This window comes from Mastigoproctus giganteus, chromosome 12 (genome assembly GCF_048544385.1).
Source record: "Mastigoproctus giganteus isolate SK-2022 chromosome 12, ASM4854438v1, whole genome shotgun sequence".
Classification (NCBI taxonomy): Eukaryota; Metazoa; Arthropoda; class Arachnida; order Uropygi; family Thelyphonidae; genus Mastigoproctus; species Mastigoproctus giganteus.
The window spans coordinates 163,262,862-163,288,717 of NC_143586.1; the positions used below are offsets into that span (position 1 = coordinate 163,262,862).

Genomic DNA, 25,856 nt, shown 5'->3' on the forward strand with positions numbered 1-25,856 from the left:
CTTCTGTGTCATGTGTTAATTTGTATCCCATGCATGTTTCTTCTCTGCCATATGCCTCATCAGTTCATCTGACATCCATTTAGGCCTAAACCTTGAACAATATTTCTTAGTTGGTATATAAAGCCTAGTATCTTCCAAGATAAGTTCTTTGAATGTTTCCCATTTTGCATTTGCTGTTGGTAACATCATCAGTTGGTCCCACTGTATAGAATTTAAATATGTCTCAGTCCATCGTAGTCGCCTTTACGAAAGCAATAATCCTTCCCTTTACCCCTAATGGTAGTTACCTCTTTGAGTAAATCCCACTTCAGCACACTGTGATCACTGCCACCTAGTGGTTCATTTATCTGCAGATTCTTAATGCATGAAGAATCACTGCTGATAATCAAATCAAGAGTATTACTCCCTCTAGTTGCCTCCCGAACATGCTGATGTAGAAAACAATCATCCAATAAATCCACAAAAGACTTGCTAGTGTGTGAGTGACCAACCCACAAATTCTAGTCCATATCTGGGAAATTAAAATCCCCCATTATAAGATTCCCTGATTTACTGGCCCACTCTATTTCCCTGTACAGTTTCTTATTATACTCATCAGAGTCATTAGGCCTATAGCACACTCCTACTCTCAATTTTGATCTCCCAATGCTTATGTCACACCAAACTGACTCGACACTGCCCTGTCCATTGATGTCGACTGGTTTCACTTCCTTGGATTTTATGTGTTTTTTAACTAATAGCATAACCCCCCCTCACTTCCTATCCTGTCTATCCTTTCTGTAGACGCTGTACTCCCCAAATTCCAGTTCTGCATTCCTTATATCTGTGTGAAACCACGTCTCTGATATCCCAACAATATCTGCCTTTGATGTTTTGAGCAATACCTCAAATTCATCAAATTTATTTACTAAACTCCTAGCATTGGTGTACATGCAAGTATACATGCACCTGTTTCTATTCTTAGCTACCCTAACACAACCCATGCGTTTACTTGTACCGCAATGACTTCCAGCAGTCTCTGAAATATCCTGCATCTTGTTTTTCAGGCTTCTGCTCATTCTATTGGAATGAGCAGAATATTTTATTAAGCATTTAAAAATTATAGTGAAAAAATACTGAAATGATTAATATTAACAACTATATTGATTTTTCATAAAATATCCTCTGAGATTTTATCACTGTTTTCCACAGACAAGGCATTCTGGCAATTAATTTTATAATAGTGTTGACTAAATTATTCCGTGCGATCTGCAAGATTCCCCATAAATTTTGTGCGGATGGGCAGATTTCATGGACTTGACATATAGATGATCCCATAAAAGCTCTGTTGGGTTTAAGTCAGGCGATTGGGTGGTCACACTATAATTTTCAATAATCCCTCTAGTTTAGTTGCTAGAAAGTTTCTGCACAGTTAGAGCTGTGCTTTGGGTCATTGTCTCATAATAATATAAATGTAAAATATGTAATATGTAATATAAAATTTCTTCCACAGAGTCCAGAGGATATTGCATTATGTTCAAGAATGTTTTTATAGCCTTTTCTTAAAATTCCTTCAATTCTGAGATTGTCACTCACTCTGGAAAAAACAGAAGCAACTCCAGATTAGGATGGAATCATCACTGTACTTGACTTTAGGCACTAAACAATGTTGCACTATTTTTGGTTCAGTTGATTGTCTCACATAAACTCTACGCTTGGTTCCCAAAAATTTCAAATTTGGATTTGTCCATCCACAGTATATTTTTGCACTCTTCGGTTAGTATTAGCTAACCGAAAAGTGCAAAATGTTAGTATTTTTGCACTTTTCGGTTAGTATTGTTGAGAGTGTTTGAGCGTAGAATTTTGCGAAAAGTCTTTGGGCCCGTACAAGATGTCGATGGATCCTAGAGGATCACAATGAACCATGAACTTGACAATCTTATTCAGGGTGCAGACATCGTCAGATTTGTGAAGAGCCAGAGACTTGCCTTGTGGGACATGTTATGAGAATGGATGACAGCAGAACAACTAAGAGTATAATGAAATGGAAACCTGCTGGTAGCAGTGCAAGAGGAAAACTGCGGAAAAGATGGATGGATTATGTAGAAGAGGACTTAAAGAACATGAGAATAAGAAGTTGGAGAAGTTGACTTCTGGGAGGGCTTACTGGTGGAACATCGTTGAGAAGGCTAAGACCTACCCTGGGTTATAACACCAGAAGAGGAAGAAGATTAGTATTGGCCATGTGGTGCAAGGAAGCCCAAGGCTTATGCTGCACCAGCAAAAAAAAAAGAGGGAGGGGGAAAAGAGTAAAATAATAATAAAATTAAATAAAATGAATAAATAATAAAAGAAAAGGAAATAGATCTAATCTATGCATTTCTCTCCTCCCATAGGTAACTATCCAGCTGACCTTTGAATTTCCCCAAACTGCCAGCTTCAACCACCCGCATGGTAACTTATTCCAGTAATTGGTAACTCACTGGCTAAAATAAAACATACTGCAATCCAGTCTAAATATCTCCCCTCATAACTTGAATTTATGGCCCCTAGTTCTAGAATCATTTATAACCATGAACATTTCATCCTCATTCATTTTACTTATGCCTCTCAGAGCCTTAAACACTTCATTAAAGTCTTCTCAAAGGTGCCTAGTTTACAAGCTCTGCAACCCACATATTTCAAGTCTTTCCTCATAGGGATGCCCTTTTGCTGATCTCACCAGGCAAGCTACCTGTCTTTCAACCCTTTTAAGAAGCTGAATGTCTTCTTTTTAGGTGCCGTCTCCATACTTGAACATAGTATTCCAAGTGTGGTCTAACAATAGCTTTATATAATGGGATTGTGATGTCCTTATCTCTACTAGAAAATGTTCAATAAATCATCGATAGGACACCATGGGCCTTCCTTACAACCTGTGTACAATGCACGGAGAACTTCTCTGACTGTATCATAACTCCCAAGTCCCTTTCTTCCACTACTGACTTTAGTTCAACTCCAAGTGTATAAGTTATTTTGGCGTTGGTGTTTCCCCAGGTGTAAGGCCTTTCATTTTGCTGAATTAAAGCATAGCTGCCACTTTTCTGACCATACCTGAAGTCTATCTAGGTCACTCTGAAGAAGCTCTGGTTGGCAGTGATCATTAACTACTCTACCAATTTTTACATCATCTTCAAATTTAGACATCATGCCCTGTATCCCTTCATTAATGTTATTTAAATCATATTTCCCTCTCAGAAACAACGGTGGTGACAATACTGATCTTTGGAGAACCCCACTTCTTCTTATATTAACCCAATCTGAAGAATAACCATTTATCACAACCCTCTGCCTCCTGCCCCTGAAGCCATTGTGCTATCCATCTAAGGACTTTCCCTGTGATCCCAACTTATAAAGGAACCACTCATGTGGGACTGAGTCAAATGCTTTGCTGAAATCTAGATAGATAATGTTGTAATTATTCTGTAAATCTAGCTCACGAGCGACCCTGTAAAAATAGCTAATCAGATTTGTTAAACATGATTTTCCTTTTACAAAACCATGCTGTGTATCCTTCAGAATTCCATTTCCTTCTAAATGACCCCTGAATACCACCCTTGATCATTGCCTCTGTGTTTTTTCCTGCATTCAAGTTAGACTGACCAGTTGGTAATTTCCCACTACACTCTTAGAACCTTCGTTATGTATTGGCATTTCATTTCACTTTTTCAATCCAACAGAATCTCTCTTGAGTCCAGTGATGCTCTCATAATTACCTTCATGGTCCAGTGCATCACTTGCCACCTCCCTTAAAATTTTAGGATATATGCCACCAAACCCACAAGCCTTACTTGCTCGAATGTTTTTTCATTAAATAATCATGTGAAATTTCAATATCATTAATTGCATATTTTTCAACTTCACTCCCATAATTTCTCATTGACATAAAGGGTTTTTCTTCCATAAATATTGATACAAAGTAACTTTTAAGTTCATCTGCAACATCAGGTGGGATATCTAATACTATCCCACGTCCATTACATAAGGGTTCGATCTGATTTGTCGTCTTCTTTGCATTTATATATGTGAAGAATTTCTTATCCCCACACTTTGCTTTCTTTGCAAGTGATTTCTCATAATCTGCCTTTGCCAGCCTAACCTGTTCTGTGGCACTATTACAGATCAATTTGTAGTTGCTTTAGTACTTTTTATGGTATACTAGGGGGCTTCACCCCCTGCTAATTGTGCTTGCTTGCTTTTGATAAAATAAAATATGGAAGCTTTCAACACTGTGTGTCTTTTCCTCAGCTTTGAATACATTACATATGAAAATCAAGAATGGTACAGCGTGGTCACGGTATACAAACAAAGCACGTGCACGAGGTTTATCTAGCAGAAGACACTAAAACAGAAGTTTTACCACAGTAAAACAAGCTTCTGTTGCGTATTTTGGATGCGGGGACTTCTGCATCCAACTCTTTTCGGACTTCTGGATGCAGGGAATAACTTTGATATTATATACTTGGATCTTAGAAAGGCTTTTGATACTGTTGCACATGGAAGACTGCTGCACAAATTGGAGCAGTGTGGCATTGGAGGCAAATTGCTGCTATGGATAAAGGGGTGGTTGAGGGGGAGAAGACAGAGAGTGGTAATCAATGGACACTGCTCATCGTGGACTAATGTTATTAGTGGAGTCCCTAAGGGTTCAGTATTGGGTCCTTTATTGTTTTCTGTATTTATAAATGATATTGATGATGGTATATCAAGCTTAATGTCCAAGTTTGCAGACGATATGAAGGTTGGCAGGGTTGTCAAGGACACTACTGACACTATGCTGCTGCAACAGGATCTGGAAAGGTTGAGCAGATGGGCTGAGAGGTGGCAAATGAAGTTTAACATTGACAAATGTAAAGTACTACACATGGGAAACAGCAACCCCAGAGCAACGTATCAACTCTGTGGTACTACACTGACAGTGGTAGAGAATGAAAGGGACTTGGGGGTGGTTGTGCAGGCAGATATGAAGTTCTCTGAGCAGTGCAGACGGGTGCAAGAGTAGCTCATGGAGTATTGTCAATGATATACAGGAATTTTTCCAGCAGGGATAAGGAGGTGATTATTCCATTGTATAAGGCAATGGCCAGGCCACACCTAGGAGTACTATATACAGACCTGGAGGCCTCATTTCAAGAAGGATGTAGAGCTGCTGGAACGAGTACAGAGAAGGGCAACAAGATTAGTGAATGGAACAAAGGGGTGCTCTTACGAAGAAAGGCTTAAGTTTTGCGAATTACAGTGTCTGGAGACTAGGCACCAGCGAGGTGATCTGATAGAGGTGTACAAAGCCTTGAATGGTTTGAGCATGCTCAATGCTGATAGGATTCTTCCTCTTGCTCAGAATAATCACCTGAGAGGGCATAAATTCAAATTGAGGAAAGACAGATGTAGGAAAAATGTGCAGAAATTCGCCTTTAGCCAGCGGGTGGTTGGTAGGTGGAACAGACTTCCATCCCTTGTCGTGGAAGTTGATAGCCTAAATAAGTTTAAGGCTCAGCTGGACAGGTATTTCAAACGAACAGAGGGGTGAAGTGGAAGTGGTTATTTTTTATTTATTTATTTATTTTACTTTATATATTTTTTTTTTGGCTGATGCTGCATAAGCTTGCTTTCTTGCATCAAATGCCTCTACTAATGCTAATGCTAATTTTAGGATTTGTTACATATTACCACATAACCTGCGTCCTTCTTCTCCAATTGACTGAATAAATATTACTAGGAGGAAAATTATTTTAATGTATAGAAAGATATGCATTCAAAGCTTCTGTGATTAATGTTTTAAAAGTATAAAGTAAAAATATATACCATAATTCAATTGTATTCTCTCTCTCTCTCTCTGTGAGATATCTATCTGGTTAATAGAGATGATGTAGCACCTTAAGCCATTATAATTCTGTGGCACTGTTGCAGATCAATTAGTAGTTGTTTTAGGCTTTAGTAGTTTTTATTGCGCTGTAACTTTTCTGTGCCATCTTTTTCTGCCGAAGTAATCTGGCAACTTCATTATTCATCCAACTTGGAATTTTACTTATGGAGTATTTTTTAATGGTATATATGCATTCAAGGCTTCTGTGATTAATGTTTTAAAAGTATAGCATAATCGAATTGTATTCTCTCTCTGTGAGATATCTACCTAGTTAATAGAGGCGATGTTAGCACCTTAGGCCTCTGTAGCCGAATTTTCAAGAGCGGGAGTGCAGTAGCACACGCTGTTTGAGTAGACCGGGGTTCAAGCCCCTGACTGCTGAATATGGTTGATCTGTCAACCCGCACTGGACCAGCATGGCAGATTATGGTCCGTTTCCCTCAACATGAATTGTTGAGGAGCCTTTCATCCTGCAATGGACTGATAATGGCTACAGTTCAGCACCTTAAGCCATTGTAATTTCCTTTCCTGAAATTATAACCCATTCTTTTGCCTTGAACTACTGCTATCTCTCTCTCTCTCTCTTCAATAATATTGAAACAATACTTCCACTTTCTAGAATATTCTAGGATCACGTGTGGATCACATTCAGGAGTCTTCTACACCCGTCTGGAATATTGACAAATATTTCTTAAATATTATTATTTTTATTATTTTTTTTTTAATTTTAAAACTTCGAAAATATTTTAATAAAAACTTTAAAAATCTAAGAAAAATGAAATGCGATTCCAAACCTTTAGGCAAAAGTTTATATATATGTTTTATGTGTATAGGGACTGAGGAGTACATATGTATAAACAGTAGGTTCTGCTTATAGGAATTGCTGATTAATTGAATGAGTGACTTTATTGAATCGAAACATAAAAGTCTGACTCTTTTTTATGTTGCATTGATTAAAATTCTTCTCTTGTTATAATTATAATTTCAGGTTATTGAATTATGAAAGATGATACGGCTATATAATAATCCAGAATTGTTTGGTATTTTTTTTTTTTTTCTAATTTTATTTGACTACACCCTGTCTATGGAATACAGAAAGTGCATGTAATCAAAATCATGCAAACACTGTCAACAGTTAAGTGACTTGGTACATAGGTATTAGCACATGGTGTTTGTATTGTTTACGTCTGTTGTTTGAAACAACTCTTATTGGACATCTGCTAGAAGTAATTATGTGATATTTACTCTGTTTGCTTACTGCCCTTTCTACAAATGGATTGTACTGTATTATAAGTATGAACAATAATTGGGTTAATTTTAGAATGCCAGTGACAATAATCTTTTCAAAAACTCTGTTAATTTTTTACTATCCTTATTCAGCGAGTGTTGTAAGTTGTGTTGGATAAAACATTTAAAAAGTGCTGGTTCGTAACACTCCACTATGAAATTAGAATTGTTTTAATGTTGTTTGTTTTAAAAAAACGGATGGATGTGGCTGAAAAACATGAAATTAAAAAAAAAGTTGCATTATTTTGTCCCCATTCTCAGTGAGAATCTTCCACCAAGTTTAGATGATTACAGTATTGCAAACTGCATTATGCATGATTCTAAGAAATTGCAGTAAGTTATATGGTTCTAGTTCTAATCAGAATTGCAATAGGTAGAAAAAAAAAAAAAAACTGCCATGGAAAATGTTGAAAGTGCTTTGTTAAATTTGATTTATTCAATCCAGAATATTAAAAAAAAACTCATAAATAGAGGAATTCTTATGGAGGAAGCAGCAGAGTATGCAATTTTGCTTGCAGAAGAAAATTTCAAAACAACTGATGACTGGTTATCAAGATGAAAAACAAGAAATATCATTGTTTACAAAAAATTCATGGCATTAAAGAAGACACGAATGGGCCAGCAGTGGATGACTGGATGAAAACAGTTCTTTAAGAATTGCACAGAAATTATAAACTGGAAGATATATACGGTGATGATTATATTGATAGTATATACAGTGATATATACAGTGATAGTGAAGACATATATAGTGATAAACCAGTTATAATTATTGAGCATTACCTGATAGCTTTCAAAAATGGCCCAAAAACTCATTGGGGCAAAAAACAGAGATCTGGTAACAGTTCTGGTCTTATATAATATGACAGATACTAATAAAAAGTAGTAGTAATGGCAAATTGTGCAAGAAAAGCAAGCTTATATAGAATCAGCCAAAAAAAAAAACTAGTTCACTAATCCATAACCTCCAAGAAGTTGTGGGGTTCTCTTTTGAATTTATTCAACCCATCCACTTCCACAACAACAAATGGAAGCCTGTTCCAGCGATAATCCACCTACTGGCCGAAGGCAAACTTCTGCACATCTATCCTGCAACCATCCTTCCTCAACTTGAATTTATGCCTCCCTCATGTGTACAGTCTGAGCAAGTGGAAGAATTCCATTAACATTATACTCAATCCATTCAAGGTTTTAAACACCTCAATCAGATCTCCCTGCAGGTGCCTGGTCTCAAGATGCTGCAGTTTGCATAACTGAAGCCTTTCTAGGTAAGAGCACCCTTTTGTTTCCTTTACTAATATGGTTCTAAAGTGAAGCTTCCAGACTTATATACAGTACTCAAGATGCTGCCTAACCATGGCCATATGCAAAGGCATAATCACCTCCTTATGCCTGCTAGCAAAGTTTCTGTATATCATTGACAAAACACTATGAGCTGTCCTGGCAGCATGTCTGCACCTCTCAGAGAGTTGCATATCTGACTGCAAAATTCCCCCCCTCTCCCCCGGTATTTTTAATTCTCCACTACTCTGAGTGACTAGCACACAGTTGATAAGTTACTCTGGGGTTATTGCTACCCATATGCAGTACCTTGCATTTGTTAGTTTTAAACTTCAACTGCCATTTTGCAGCCATCGATTCAATTTTTCCTGACCTTGTTGCAGTAACTCACCCTGATTACTGTCCTTAACCATCCTGCCAACCTTTGTATCATCTGCAATCTTAGACATTAAGCCTGATATATCTTTATCAGTATTATTAATAAATATTGAAAACAACAATGGGCCCAGCACAAACCTGCAAGGTCTCCACTAATAACACATTAGTCCACGAAGAGCAGTCCTCATTGATAATCATTTTTTCAAAGAGGAGAAAAATTATATTGTTTTTGGATAATTGTCCAACACCTACAAAAGTGTGGAAAACTAATATGAAATAGTTTATTTTTTTGCAGTTACAGCATCTGTCTATCTATTATTATAAATACTTATATTTTAGAAACATAATTTTTAGTGGTTATATGTAAAATATAACCACTAAATAAGTGCCACCAATTTTAAACACACACAGCAACCGTTTATGACTGATTGAATAATGAAATAAAATAAAATAAAATGATAGAAAAGACTGTAAAATAATAACCACTAAAATATAACCACTAACTAAGTGGTTATATTTTTCATATAACCACTTAGATTTTACAAACATAATGTTATAATCTTAGTACATATAACTTAAACTTGACAGGAGACACAAAATTAAAAAACATAATTCAGAAGGAGATAAAACTTAATACTGAAATATATATATATATATATATATATATATACACACAGCTAGGCGTCACATAACGTGAGTTCGATTAACGCGATATTCAGTTAACGCTATTTGAAAAATGATACCACTTTACACGATGCAAATTTCCAGTTAATGTGATCTTTTTTTTTTATGCAATAGTTGAAAAAGATTTGAATTGCGCGTTAAGCTTACCGTGAGTCGTACAGTCAATTATCAGGCGACGCAGAAGCCTGTAGCAGATATAAGCTAGTCTGTAATCAGGTCACAAAGGAGGTTCGGCAGGCAAAGGCGGATTACGAGAAATCTTTGGCAAAAGATGCTAAGAAAAACAGCAAGGATTTCTTTACTTATATAAACTCTAAAAGGAAGGGGCTGAATATGATTGGTCCACTTGACATCGATGGTTCGACTGTTGATGATCCTGCTCAGATAGCAAACAAACTGAATGAGTATTTTGCATCTACATTCACACGTGAGGAATCATTACAGTTTGAAAATGGAAGAAGGTTATCAAATTGTAGCAGTGTGCTTAATGATTTTGTAATAACTGAGAGCAAAGTGGAGGAGAAATTGTTGAAGTTAAACATAAGAAAGGCACCTGGGGCGGATGGGATCTATCCAGTTATATTAAAGGAGGTGGCAAAGCAACTAAGCAAACCCTTAGCCATAATTATGAGAGCATCCTTGAATTCAGGGGAGGTTCCCACTGACTGGAGATGTGCAAATGTATCCCCAATTCACAAAGGAGGTTCGAAGGGTGACACGAATAATTACAGACCAGTTAGTTTAACTTCTGTTCCGGGTAAAATAATGGAGTCACTGGTTAAAGATGCATTGCAGGATCATCTAGACAAGACTGCAGCAATAATTCAGACACAGCATGGGTTTGTTAAGGGAAAGTCTTGTCTGACAAATTTGATTGGTTATTATGATGTGGTCACAAAGGAACTGGATGCAAAAAATAATTTTGATATCATATACTTGGATTTCAGGAAAGCTTTTGACACTGTTGCGCATGGAAGACTACTGTACAAATTGGAGCAGAATGGTATTAAGGGTAAGTTGCTACAATGGATAAAAGGATGGTTAAGTGGGAGAAGACAGAGGGTGGTAATCAATGGGTGCTGCTCTTCGTGGGCTAATGTTATTAGTGGAGTCCCACAGGGTTCGGTGTTGGGTCCACTGTTGTTTTGTATATTTATCAATGATATTGATGAAGGTATATCAGGCTTAATGTCGAAGTTTGCAGATGACACGAAGGTTGGCAGGGTTGTTAATGACAGTAATGGCAGTGTGCTACTGCAACAGGATCTAGATAATTTGGGCAGATGGGCTAAGAAGTGGCAACTGAAGTTTAACCTTGACAAATGCAAAGTACTGCATATGGGTAGAAGTAACCCCAGAGAAACGTACCAACTGTGTGGTACTACACTTAAGGTGGTAGAAAATGAAAAAGACCTGGGAGTAATTGTGCAGTCAGATATGAAGTTTTCTGAGCAATGTAGACCGGCTGCTAGGGCAGGTCATGGGGTTTTGTCAATGATATATAGGAATTTTGCTAGCAGGGAAAAGGAGGTGATTGTCCCTCTGTATAAGGCAATGGTCAGGCCACACCTTGAGTACTGCGTACAGGTCTGGAGGCCTCATTTTAGGAAGGATGTAGATTTGCTTGAGCGTGTACAGAGAAGAGCAACACGATTGGTGAGGGGAATGAAGGGATCCTCTTACCAAGAGAGGCTTAAGTTCTGCAAATTGCAGTGGCTGGAGACTAGGCACCTGCGCGGTGATCTGATTGAGGTCTATAAGGCCTTGAATGGGTTGAGCACGCTGAATTCTGATGGGATCCTCCCACTTGTTCAGAATACAAACCTACGGGGACATAAGTTCAAATTAAGAAAGGATAGATGTAGAATAGATGTGCGGAAATTTGCCTTTAGCCAGCGGGTGGTTAATTGCTGGAACAAACTTCCATCTGTCGTTGTGGAAGTTGATAGGTTGAATAAATTTAAGGAGGAACTGGACAGGCATTTGGAGGCAATGGTGTGATTTTTTTTTTTTTTTTTGGCTGATGCTGCATAAGCTCATACACTTGCTTTCTTGCATCACATGCTACTACTATATGGAAATATTGACAGCATTGGCAAAGAGGTGATCATTCCTTTGTATTAACACTGGTTAGGTGGCTTCTGAATACTGTATGCAGGTTTTGAAATTTCATTTGATGAAGAACATAGATCTGTTGGAAAGGGTGCAGTGAAAGGCAGTGATGTTAATTGAAGAGAATGAAAGAGTATTCATAAAAAAGTGTTGGGTTCATTGTTGCTTTCTGTATTTATAAATAGATAGTATGAATCAGAGCTGTAATACTCAATATGTTCTACGTTGATAATAATATTAGTAAATTAATAAGAGGAGTTTACCTCAATGTAGTACGTAGAACACTTCCGTATGATACCCTCCAGAAATTAAAACGGAAAAAACGAAAAAATCGACAACTTACCGGTACATTAAAGTAAAATATAAATAATTAAATAATCAATTTAACACAATTCAAAATCAATTTAAAACAATTAAAATTCAAATTAACGCAATTAAAAGAATCTAACGAAAATATTCAAAACGATTTTCCTTCCTGAAGCTGACAATGCTTTTCGACCAACTGTCGTGATCACAGGAACGAAAATTACCGAATCAGGCTAAACCTGCAACTTAAATAGTGATTATATGTCTTCGCGCATGCGCGTAAAGGTCCACGCATCGGAGATCAAATATGGCCGCCGAACATTAACAGAATTCTCGTGTAATTTAATTTCAACGGTTTCTGCAATTAATAGTCGCGTATAATTACGTTGAACGTTAAGTATTTTGGCCTCGTTAAATAAAAAAGTATGTTTTTCATTAATGGCATGAAAGGCTAATTCTGACGCTGCTGAACGAGAAGCATGAACTGAGGCTTCGTGTTGATTTACACGAATATTGAGAGAAAACCGCATCGAACCATGGTAAGACGAGTCGCAATCACCGCAAGAAATGTTGTATACCAGATCATTAATTTGAGTTGCGAACGCGGAAAGAACCGAGCGATTGTTCAGTATAGTGTGTAACTTCCGTATAGGCCTAGCTATAATTTTAAATTCGGTATCTTTAAAGAATCGGTTAAGCTGTTTGTGCCACTGTTCAACATATGGGACAGAAATAAAGTATTTTTTGATATTACTATTGTTGATTGGTGTAGTATTTTGTATCCTATCCTTAGCTTGTACCCTAATTCGATTTATTGTGTTAATGGGATAACCCCTGTTTAAGAATCTGCTAGTTAATATTTGTATTTCTGAGTCCAAAGCAGAATCCGTCGTTGAATATTTATAGGCATTTAGAAATTGATTAAAGATAATCGATCTTTTGTAGGTGAACGGGTGATAGCTATTATAATGTAGAAGCATACCGGTGTTTGTGGGTTTACGATAGATGCTAAATTGTATTTTGTTCGAGTCCCGGGTAAGCGTGAAATTTAGAAAGTTTAATGACTTTGTATCCATATCTTCCCTTTCCAATGTAAATTTGAGTCTAGAATGAATATTATTAAACGAATGTAAAATGTCTTGGATAGTACTACTATCGGTAATAACTAGAACATCGTCTAAATACCTCCCATAGTATGTGATACGGGGACGAAAAGGTGTCAAATGTATCTGCTCAATCGTTGAGAGATAGATCTCTGACATTAAGCCACTCAGGCTCAAACCCATTGGTAATCCAAAAATTTGTTTGTACACCTTGTCTCGAAAGGTGATGTAGTTAGCCTCAACTAACAGTTTAATTAAGTGAAAAATTTCCTTAATAGGTAGCTACGTATAATTAATCGGTGTCGAGTTTTTATTTAACATATCCCATAAAATATATATAATGTGTATTCAACGTTTACATTCGTATATAATGAGGTAACATCTAGTGAGAATAAATTGTCATTGTCGCCGAGTCTACAGTAATTTACTACTAGTATTTATAAATAATATTGATGATGGTATATCAGGCTTAATGTCCAAGTTTGCAGACGATACAAAGGTGGCAGGGTTGTTAAGGACGCTACTGACGCTATGCTGCTGCAACAGGATCTGGAAAGGTTGAGCAAATGGGCTGAGAGGTGGCAAATGAAGTTTAACATTGACAAATGTAAAGTACTACATATAGGAAACAGCAACCCCAGAGCAACGTATCAACTCTGTGGTACTACACTGACAGTGGTAGAGAATGAAAAGGACCTGGGGGTAATTGTGCAGGCAGATATGAAGTTCTCTGAGCAGTGCAGACGGGCTGCAAGAGTAGCTCATGGTGTCTTATCATTGATATACAGGAATTTTTCTAGCAGGGATAAGGGAGGCGATTATTCCCTTGTATAAGGCAATGGTCAGGGCCGCACCTTGAGTACTGTATACAGGTCTGGAGGCCTCATTTCAAGAAGGATGTAGAGTTGCTGGAACGAGTACAGAGAAGGGCAACAAGGTTAGTGAACGGAACGAAGGGTTGCTCTTATGAAGAGAGGCTTAAGTTTTGCAAATTACAGTGTCTGGAGACTAGGCACCAGCGAGGTGATCTGATAGAGGTGTACAAAGCCTTGAATGGTTTGAGCATGCTCAATGCTGATGGGATACTGCCTCTTGCTCAGAAAAATCACCTGAGAGGGCATAAATTCAAATTGGCGAAAGACAGATGTACGATAGATGTGCGGAAATTTGCCTTTAGCAAGCGGGTAGTTGGTTGGTGGAACAAACTTCCATTTCTTTATTGTGGAAGTGATAGCCAAAATAAATTTAAGGCTCAGCTGGACAGGTATTTCGAATGAATGGAGGGGTGAAGTTGAAGGGGTTTTTTTTTTTTTTTTGGCTGATGCTGCATAAGCTTGCTTTCTTGCATCATATGCCTCTACTAATGCTAATGCTAAAAAAAAAAAAAAGTCTGAGCTCTTGTAAATTGTGAAATATGCAGACTTATTTGAAGTGCCAAAGACTTTAAAAGTGCTGAGTAATCTAAATTGTGATACTAGTTCAGACAACACTTACAAGGAAACATAAATTTAAATTGAAAAATGGATAGATGTGCAAAGATTTTCCCTCACACAGAAGGCAAATTTCTGCATATCTCTTCAAAAGAGTAGCTGATTGGAATAAACTTCCAACTAGTCTTGTGGAAGTTTTTGATGATTTGTGTAAATTTGAAGGCAGTTTGAATAGATGATGAGAAGGAAAGAAAAAAAGAAGTGGGTGAATTTTTTTTTGCTATTGTTGTATAAGCTTACTCCTTTACATTATTTTGTCACTACCAATACTAGTAATAATTCTACAAAAAAAAAAAAAAAAGTTTTTTGTGATTCATATGGTACTAAATCCTCTGAAACAAGTTGTGAAGTTTTTTGAATATAATGAAAGTATTTTTTAATGTGCTGAGATTAACAGTGAAACTTTATTTAAAAGGATCCTGTTGAAGTTGTTATACGACATAAGAAGTTTAGTTCATGCCTTAGTGTAGCCCCCTTAGATTTTAAATGGAGCAGGTCTGTAACCACTTGTGATGTACATGCTTGCTGACTGTTTGGCCATTGTCAGTCACAGAAGCTATAACATAATTATGTAAGTTACAGAGGCTGTGAAATGATTTCAGGGTGGAATGGGCCCAGTGTTGCGCCATTGTCCCTGCCTCCGTCCCGAGAGTGATGATATCCGTGTTTTGGACTACAGCCATTCTAATTTGGACGATGTACCCACTGAAGTGTTCAGTTTTGAGAGAACACTGGAAGAATTGTATTTGGATGCTAACCAGATCAAAGATCTCCCAAGGGTAAGTAAATTTAAATTTTTTATTGCATGAAGTCTTGTGGTTTACACTGTTTAAACCCAAGTGGTTTGCACTGTTCACTGCCAAATTAATAATTCACTAAATTTATTTACAAAATGTTTTTAATATTGAAATTATTAATTATATTTATTATTATTCAGTAGTTTAACCTAATTTTGCTTATTACTTCTGATTTGCTTAGCAGTCACTTCCTTATAATAATGATACTGTTATTTTTGAAATTTAAGAAATTTAGTTTTCTGAAATTAGAAAATTGAACAGTTGTTTCTTGATGACATTTCAATAAATCCACAAGTTTTATTTTAGTGTGTACATTATAAAACAATAAGTCTAGATTTGAATAAAATTTTGAGATGTTATCGTAAGAAGTTTGTTTGAGCTAAATGGCTTAATCTATTTTTTTACATATCTATAAGCATTTTCCATCTAAAAAGTTCATTCTGTGAATGAAAATATTCAATATCATTATTGAAATGTATCAGATTGTTTCTTTTATTCATAAAGTGAAATTATTTTATAAATAAGGAATATGTTGACACAGGGAAAAAGAAAACTATTATAATATATTTATATCTACTTTATAGGGCTGTTTAACTAGTTTGATTAAGTCAAACAGATATTATGCTTACTAAAATCAATATTTATCTTGTCATGCAGGTTTAAACAACTCGTGTGGCTGGAGAAAAAAAAAAATACTTATTAGGTTTGATTGATAGGAATTCTGCATTTTCAAGGGATGACACTGCCCTGGAAAATGCATAGCAGGCTATAGGCCTGCTGTGGTCCTTTTTTCTTGGAAAATGTTGCCTAAAATTCGCAATGCCCTAAGGTCCTAGGTATGCAAGGTGCATGTAGTGATTTTTTTTTTTTTGATTTTAGATAACACTACATTGCAGGAGTGATCAACCCATGATGCATTAAACTGTCGTTAGTGGCACACCTTCCAATATTTAAAAAAGAAAAAAAAAATAATAGTTAATATACAGTTTAAATATCACTTTTATTGCCACAAATTATGACCTAGGTTTTAACACAACGGGAACCTGTGGTTCATATTTCCTTCTTTTTTGCATTAATTTCACACAGGCAAGTAGAGGCATTACTGAACTCCTCATGACATTGATTCTGTAAAAGGCAAAGATTTATTTGTTAGCATATATTACTTTTATTTTATAAACGTAAAATACTTTTAATTTTTTTATTACAAGTGCTTACTATATAATTCCTTTACATAGTTCACAAAAATGTCTGGTGGCACCAGGCATAGATCAGTAGTGGGTGGGGGAGAGGTATTAATGCTGGCAGCCTGTGGATATGCCTCTAGATAACACAATGCATTTCCAATGTAATATGTGGCACTATGCAGGAAAAGTTTGATCACCCCCAAGTATACTGTTATTGTTTGGCATATCCAATGATTTTCATGTCTCACTAAAACAAGTCCTTTATTTCTGTGAAAAAAAATCTATTTCCTTCTAGAAACATCCTTTTCTGGAAAGGACGACAGGGAATTATCATACAGCTTTGCCATACCTTGTTACAGATTGGACACTGACTACTATCCCTTACATATGATAAGTTACATATGTAACAATCAGCAGCACAGTCATTCCGAATAATTGGTAATTATTTGATCAGCCTTATTGATTGGTCCTCCCTTATATAGCTAGCAAAAACATTTGGTGGCAGGTAGCTTATGGATAACTCCTAGGTGTCGTGATGCATTTCGTTGCTTGTTTGATCTTAGACAATGAGTAATCCCTTTTAAAAATCGGTTACTACTGGAGGGGGAGAGATTTTATCTCTTCAGTAGCTCTTATTTCTATGTTATGTGTTGGTTTAGTTTGTTTTAAAGCTGTAGCTGCAACAAAATGGGTAAAAGACAAGGAGTTTTTTGTACACATTATTCCAAAGAATGCAGAAACAGGGCTGTATAATGAATAAAGGCTTAGTTCTATACTAAATTTTGTTTAGTAACTACTCGTGTATGTATTGTTATCAATTATAAACACTTTATATATACAGTAGAATGCAATAAAGATTATTTATTTATTTGTGAATTTGTACTTCAAATATATGCAATAAAATATTGTTTTCCCAAAATTCTTCTGCTAAAACCTAGGTGCATTTTATGGTCTGGAAAGTATGGTAACTTTCAATATTTGTTTTAATTTTACCTTATGTGCTATTCATAATATTGAAATTAAAACTAAATTTGAGGAATATAGTTTTAATTAAATTTAGTTTAGTTTCGAATCAGTTTAGATATTTTACATATTTTCAGCTTAAGTTATTAAGGAATTCCTACACCATATGAAGTTGTAGGAATTCCTTTATAGAACTTTGCTTAGTTTACTAAACACTGTAATTTATATCTGTGGGTATACTGAGTGGTGACTATTAGGTGTGCAACCACCTTTTTTTATATATTGGAGCATTCCTTTGGTAACAGCATTGTATTCATACTATGTGATATAAAGCAAGTGAGCAGATATGTAGGGATGCTGTATGAGTGCAAGAATGGGTAAGATGGAAGATTTAAATGACTAAATATAGCATATAGTAGTGACACACACACACACACACACACACACACACACACACACACACACACACACACACACACACACACACACACACACACACACACATACAGAGAGTAACTGAGAAACAGCATCCTTACTGGGTTTTCACATAAAACTGCATCTTGAGTGAATTGAGATTGGTGCAATAACCAAATAACATCCACCTAATGACAATCTATGGTCATAAACAACTCATTGATGTTTGAGACCAGTGGAGACTGCAGTCAGATAACCCAGAACAACATTGATAACCAAAGAGATACAGGGGATTCTCGTTATCCAAGGATAATTGGTTCCAGAAAATTCCACTTAAAATGAATTCGCTTAAAACGGGGACCAATTTTCGTAATATTTATTATTTAAATGAAACTAAAGGCGAAAGGCATAATATCTTAAGAGTAAGAATCTGTATAATATTGGTGTAGATACACCATAGACAACTCTTAAAGAAAAACTATGATAGTAGTGTAAAAAGCATAATTTCATCTGTATCTCATATTGTGCTCATCCTTCACGAGTTGCCCACTACCTCAAATAAGTAACACATCACTAAAAGAGAAGACTATCGTTACTTATTCTCGGTGGGCACCACACCCAGACGACACCGTTTCAAAACTAGTTGGCTTTTCATTGGTAGGTGGGCAGGTACTCTGGTATCGCAAGTGAAGCGTTTCTTATTTGAGGTAGTGCAATACCTGGGCAATTCGTTGTGAAGGATGAGTAGATATGGTGTATCTACTGATATTATATAGTAATGTTTACATAGTAAAAATGGATGAAGGAACTGAAAAATGAAAAAATTATTTATTAGACATTTTTTATTATAATATGCTACACAATGTAAGGTTAAGTAAAGTTTATCGAAGTTAGACTGTTTTTAAATTGTATGAATAAAGAGTGAATCCAGAGTTGTTCGTGTTTTTTTTGATAAAATTATGTTGTCGCATTTAGTTATATCTTTTAACTTCATGCTTAACATTTGTTGCTTGATCAGGAAGAAGATCGTTCTCACAAAAAAAAAAAAAAAAGTACCTGGTCAATTTTCTCAAGGGAAAAAGCTTTAATTCTTTAATATTCAAATCCTTGTAACTGCGGGGACTCGGATACCAGGGACCCCCTGTATTTCAGAATGTAGAACTCTCCATACCTTGTCACAGATGAGGTATTTCAGCGATGACAACTGGGTTTGACTTCTGCCAGCAAAAAATAATATGCTGTGGTTACAATGAGCTCAGGAACACAAACACTAAACATTGTTGCATGGTCTCACGGATCCTGGTTCCGGCTATTTAACACTGTTGGGAGGACCAGAATATGGCAAAAACAATATGAGTCATGTTTCCATCCTTCCACACCATTACTCCACCAGCCTGCAAACAATGTAGGCTGGTGTGTAATACTTGTGAGTAGTGTTTTCATGTTGCATATTGGGCCTCTTGATACCAGTGGAGCAACATTTGGATGGAATGCCACAAGTTATCTGGAAATTTTTACCAGGTTTTATTAGGTGCATGCTTTCATGGCTGCTGTGTATCCATATGCAAGTGGATTCTTCCAATAAGATGTGTCATGTCTCATGGCCAGAATTGTACAGAAACTGGTCCAGATAAATGGAAAGGAAATTTAGTTTGCAGTCATTGCCAATGACTGCAAACCAATCATCAGCTCTCAATCCAGTTGTGAGAACATATGTAATCAGAAAGAAATGAGCTTTTTGGAGTAGAGATCTGAAACTACCCATTTTTCAGAAAGTTTGGGAAGCATTCGAATGAAAATGGTCCAGCATTCTTGTGGCACTTGCTTGTGTACCTAATTAATTGGCCACTTTGTGTGTCTGAAGTGTGTATTTTTATGTTTGTATTATATATAAAGTAATTAACTGTGGCTAGAATTTATATAATTGGATATTTTATACTTTTAAAGCTTATGTAAAAGAGATGTGAATATACCTAGAAAAGTTAAGTGTAACACATGCCAAATGATGTGTTGTGATAGGAAGATTTGGAACTGATGATGTTCCTGTGCGTTATTGCCTTTATTTATGGTTGTACTTGTTGCATTGAGTACAACCATAAATAAAGCCGATCGATAATTATTTCTTTATAGATGTCAGGCATGCAGTTTGTTTGCTATTATTGGTTATTTTTAAAATTTAATTTTATTATTATTTTTCTTTTTTCTTTTCTTTCTTTGTTTTCTGTCAGTGGTGCAGCAAAAGCCTGTGGCTTCCTTGCATTATATGGCTAATACCAATGTAATGAGTTGAATTCACAGCTGCATACTGTTAGACATGATTGAGTGTCTGAAGAAGTGACTTGATACCCGAGAGCAAATTCAGTCTGAAACTCCTCGGTAACTCAAGTCTCAGCCTGTTTTGGAAAATATTCTTTCACATCTGGCCTCAGAATAGATCAACCAATTCAGAATGCTTTGGTTTAGCATGAGTTGGCCTTAATTGATGTTACCTAATTGCGAAGGGAACAGGGAACATATTCTGTAAGAAATGTAGTAGTAGTAGTAGTGGCAAATGATGCAAGAAAGCGAGCTTATATAGCATCAGCCAAACCAAAAAAAAAAAAACTACACGCTTCACCCATCTGTACCTTCCACGAATTTGCCTAGTTCTTTGAATTTATTCAAACCACTCACTTAACAACCGATTGTAGCCTGTTCCAACAATCAACCACCCACTGGTTGAAGGCAAACTTCTACACATCTAAACTGCAACCATGCTTCGTCAACTTGAATTTATGCCTCCTTGTGTGTGTAGTCTCAGAAAGAGGAAGAATGCCATCAACATTTAGCTCAGCATTTCCCAAACTGGGGTCTGTAGACCAGTGCCAGAGGTTTTGAGAAACGTTCAGAAAGTATCAAGTAATATGTGTTTATTTTCTTAAAAAATATACTGATAGAATCACAACAAATTTCGTTATAGAACATTACTTATTTTTGATACGATTAGTATATATAATTGTATAAACATTCCAAATTATTGATTCAATGTATAGCAAATTGATGATAAATAAAGTTATTATTATATATCTGTTTAAAAATAATAAGACTAAAGTTGAGTTGCTTCACACATAAAACTTTTCAGAAAATCCAGTGTTCACGCACGCTCACATGCACGTGCGCGCGCACACACACACATGTAAGGGCCCACAAACTTTTTTTGAAGAGGTCCGCAAACTTGTTTTGGTTTTTGAAGGGGTCCCTAAATCTCAGTAGGTTGGAAACCGCTGATTTAGCTTACTCAATCCATTCAAGGCCTTAAACTCCTCAATGAGATCTCCCTGCAGGTGCCTAGTCATCAGATGTTCAGTGTTGGGTCCGTTGTTGTTTTCGGTGTTTATGAATGATATTGATGATGGTATATCAAGTTTAATGTCCAAGTTTGCAGATGATACAAAGGTTGGCAGGGTCGTTAAGGACACTACTGACGCTATGCTGTTGCAACAGGATCTGGAAAGGTTGAACAGATGGGCTGAGAGGTGGCAAATGAAGTTTAACATTGACAAATGTAAAGTACTACATATGGGAAACAGTAACCCCAGAGCAACGTATCAACTCTGCGGTACTATACTGACAGTGGTGGAGAATGAAAAGGACCTGGGGGTGATTGTGCAGGCAGATATGAAGTTCTCTGAGCAGTGCAGACGAGCTGCAAGAGTAGCTCATGGTGTCTTGTCAATGATATACAGGAATTTTTCTAGCAGGGATAAGGAGGTGATTATTCCCTTGTATAAGGCAATGGTTAGGCCACATCTTGAGTACTGTATACAGGTCTGGAGGCCTCATTTCAAGAAGGATGTAGAGCTGCTGGAACGGGTACAGAGAAGGGCAACAAGATTAGTGAATGGAACAAAGGGTTGCTCTTACGAAGAAAGGCTTAAGTTTTGCAAATTGCAGAGTCTGGAGACTAGGCACCGGCGAGGTGATCTGATAGAGGTGTATAAGGCTTTGAATGGTTTGAGCATGCTAAATGCCAATGGGATTCTTCATCTTTCTCAGAATAATCACCTCAGAGGGCATAAATTCAAATTGAGGAAGGACGGATGTCGGATAGATGTGCGGAAATTTGCCTTTGGCCAGCGGGTGGTTGGTTGGTGGAACCGACTTCCATCATTTGTTGTTGAAGTTGATAGCCTAAACAAATTTAAAGCTCAACTGGACAGGTATTTCGAACGAACGGAGGGGTGAAATGGGAGTGGGGTTTTTTTTTTTTTTTTTTTTTTTGGCTGATGCTGAATAAGCTTGCTTTCTTGCATCATATGCCTCTACTAATGCTAATGCTAATTTGTAGAAGTGAAGCCTTTCTAGGGTAAGAGCACCCTTTTGTTCCCTTCACCAATCTGATTGCCATTCTCTGCACCCGTTCCAGCAGATCTACATCCTTCTTGAAATGAGGTCTCCAGGCCTGTATACAGTACTTTAGGTGTGGCCTGACCATTGCCTTATACAAGGGAATAATCACCTCCTTATCCCTGCTAGAAAAATTCCTATATATCATTGACAATACACCATGAGCTACTCTTGCAGCCCATCTGCACTGCTCAGAGAACTTCATATCTGCCTGCACAACCACCCCCAGGTCCCTTTCATTCTCTACCACTGTCAGTGTAGTACCACAGAGTTGATACGTTGCTCTGGGGTTGCTGTTTCCCATATGTAGTACTTTACATTTGTCAATATTAAACTTCATTTGCCACCTCTCAGCCCATCTGCTCAACCTTTCCAGATCCTGTTGCAGCAGCATACTGTCAGTAGTGTCCTTGACAACCCTGCCAACCTTCGTATCGTCTGCAAACTGGACATTAAGCTTGATATACCATCATCAATATCATTTATAAATACAGAAAACAATAAAGGACCCAATACTGAACCCTGAGGGACTCCACTAATAACATTAGTCCACGATGAGCAGTGTCCATTGATTACTACTCTCTGTCTTCTCCCCCTCAACCACCCCTTATAGACAGATAGAGGTGTGTTCCAATAATCAACCCCTCGCTGGTTGTAGGTAAACTTCTGCACATCTGTCCTGAAACTATCCTTCCCTCAATTTGAATTTATACCTCCTTGTGTGTAGTCTGAGCAAGAGGAAGAATGCCATCAGCATTAAGCTTCAAATCACCTCTCAGGTGCCTAATCTTCAGATGCATTTTGCAGAACTGAAGTCGTTCTTGGTAAGACCACCCTTTCTTTCCTTTCACCAATCTTGTTACCATTCTCTGCACCTATTCTAACAGATCTGCATCTTTCCTAAAATGAGACCTCCAGACCTGTATGTTGTACTCAAGATGCAGCCTAGCCAGTGCCTTGTACAATGGGATAATCACCTGCTTATCCTGGAAAGAAAAATTATTGTATATCATTGACAAAACCCCATAAGCTGGCCTGGCATCCTGTTTACATTGCTCAGATAACTTCATATCTGACTGCACAATTACCCCCAGGTCTCTTTAATTCTCCACTACCCTGAGTGTAGTACCAAGTTGGTACATTAATCTGGAATTATTTCCACATTATAATTGCCATCTTCAAATTCTGCATCCTCATTATCTGAGTAACAGCAGTTTTCTGTTTACCTATAATATCAGCATTTCCTGACTTAATCAATACTTAACTGATCAAATTTATTTACTATACTACTAGCTTTAGCATATAAGCAAATAAATTTGTCTATTTTTGTTTTTAGCAATTCTTACATGTACTTGCTAGTCTCATTTAGGCTGTCTTTAGGCCTTATAATCTCTCTCCCCCCCCACCCCTTAGTTATGCTACTTCACGTTATAATAGAAGCAGTGCAAGAATCATTTCTACTCTTGCTTATGGCTGTCATTATGTTATTAGTCTTTGCATTCTTCCAAACTAACAATCATTCTAGGTTCAAATTGATTGCCAAGGCTGTTATCATAAACTTCCTATCATGCCTTGGAAAAATTCCAGAAGCTTTCAAATTCAGTCCTAACTAGTGATGATTTTTTTTTTTTTTTTGCATCATCTCATACTTGTTAGGTAATACCTTAGAATGCCTATACATATGCCTGTGCCTATATGTCATTAATACCAACATGTATAATAATGTTTTGTGCCCTTAAAAGATGATAATTTTTCTACTGCAATTCTACAGTATCACCGACCCCAGCATATCATATTCCCTGGTCCTATTACACCTCATTATTACAGAAAATATTCCACTCTCCACTGATGTATAGTCACCAAGATAATTGCCTCCATGGGAACAGCACATCCTGCTTGTGGTGATACCTCTGGAAAGAATTAAATCAGTCCCCTGATTTAATTGTTTCCAGAGCAGTAAACTTTTTTCTTCAAGCACTGAAATTTGTTCAACAAATTTCTAAATGACCACTTACTTCCTTCGTTGTCTCTGGACCTGACATGCACAGAGGCATCTCTTGTGACATTTCTCCTGTGATAGGAGAACTGCCTTTGGAAAATCCTGTTTTTTGCATTTTTTAAGGTGCAGTCTCTTTGCTTAAATACAGTATTCCAATTGTCTTATACAGTGAGATTTTGATCTCCCTATCTTTACAAGCAAATGTTCAATAAATCATCGAAAGGACACCATGGACCCCCCCATTCCACTTGGAGAACTTCATTACTGGCTATATTGTAACTTTCATTACCTTTCTTCCTCCAATGTCTTAGTTTGACTACACCAAGTGTATAAGTTATTTTGGGGTTGTTGTTTCCCCCAAGTGTAAGTCCTTACATTTTGCTGCATTAAATCAGCTGCCAATTTTCTCATCTCTGAAGTCTATCCAAGTCATTTTGAAGAAGCTCAGTTTGGTATTGATCATTAACTACATTGCTGATTTTGACATCATGCCCTCTGTTCCATCATCACTATCATTTAAAAATCAAAAACAACAGTGGTCCCAATACTGATCCTCTGTAAACCCCACTTTTTTACATTAGCCCAAAATTTTCTCCTAGTTTCAATGGCCGACTCTTGATAATGACCTTAAGGTTGTGCATTTGGAAGAATATGTTTTGGCATAAGATGGCCTCAAGTGGCAACTGATGCAAGAAAACAAGCTCATACAGAATCAGCCAAAAAAAAAAAAAAAAGAAAAAGAAAACTCTTCCCATTTTAGTTTGTCTAGTTCTTCCTTGAATTTATTAAAGCTGTCAAGGTGGAAGGATGGGATCAATGAACTTCTGGGCGTGACACTTTGCGATGCTGCTCGTATAGCACACGATCGATGCCGTTGGTGCCCACAACAGCTCCTCAGAGAGTTATGTGACTAGAAGAAGTAGTAGCTTTCACAACAAAAGATGGAAGTTTGTTCCAGCAGTCAACCACCCACTGGCTAAAGGCAAATTTCCACACATCTATTCTGCAACTGTCCTTTCTCAATTTGAATTTGTGCCCCCCCCATGTGTGTAGTCAGAGCAAGAGGAAGAATCCCATCAGCATTGAGCTTGCTCAATCCATTCAAAGCCTTAAACACTTCAATCAGATCACCTTGCAGGTGCTTAGTCTTCCAAAATTTCAAAAAACTTATCTGTTCCTATGAGCTTAATTCTTTGTCCACACACACTTGTACTTATCTACTTTTTCTTTTGCAGGCTGTTTGGAACAGGATTGCTGGCTTCACTTAGGAGGCAGGATTTGCTGCTGCAGCAAAATTGGGTTCTGGCTGGTATGGGATGTTCTTTCCCTTCCCTGTCTTTTATTTTTATTTTGTTTATATTTTATATATTTTTATTTATTTATGTTTATTTTCTCCCTCCTCTTCTTTGGGATGGAATTTCTTTCATCAGGTTGGATCCTGATGATGGGATTGCTAAATCTTTAGGAATCTTGCATTAGTTCCTTTGTGAATGAATGATTAACACTTTGTCTAAATTTGTTTTTGACAGTTGTCAGTTTATTGTTTGTGCTGCTACTGCTGATTGGGTCCCAATGATATGCGATTGCT

At 36.9% G+C, this 25,856-nt stretch overlaps 1 protein-coding gene across 3 annotated transcripts in view; it reads left to right on the forward strand.

Annotated features, from left to right (window-relative positions):
* LOC150077559 (uncharacterized) overlaps positions 1-25,856 on the forward strand; it is a 536,301-nt gene that overhangs the window by 15,565 nt on the left and 494,880 nt on the right. For all 3 annotated transcript variants that reach the window (XM_090386199.1, XM_090386201.1, XM_090386200.1), the window contains exon 2: positions 15,128-15,304. In XM_090386199.1, coding sequence (XP_090242325.1) covers positions 15,134-15,304 — 171 coding nt within the window. In that variant the 5' untranslated portion in view covers positions 15,128-15,133. The remainder of the gene's footprint in view (positions 1-15,127; positions 15,305-25,856) is intronic.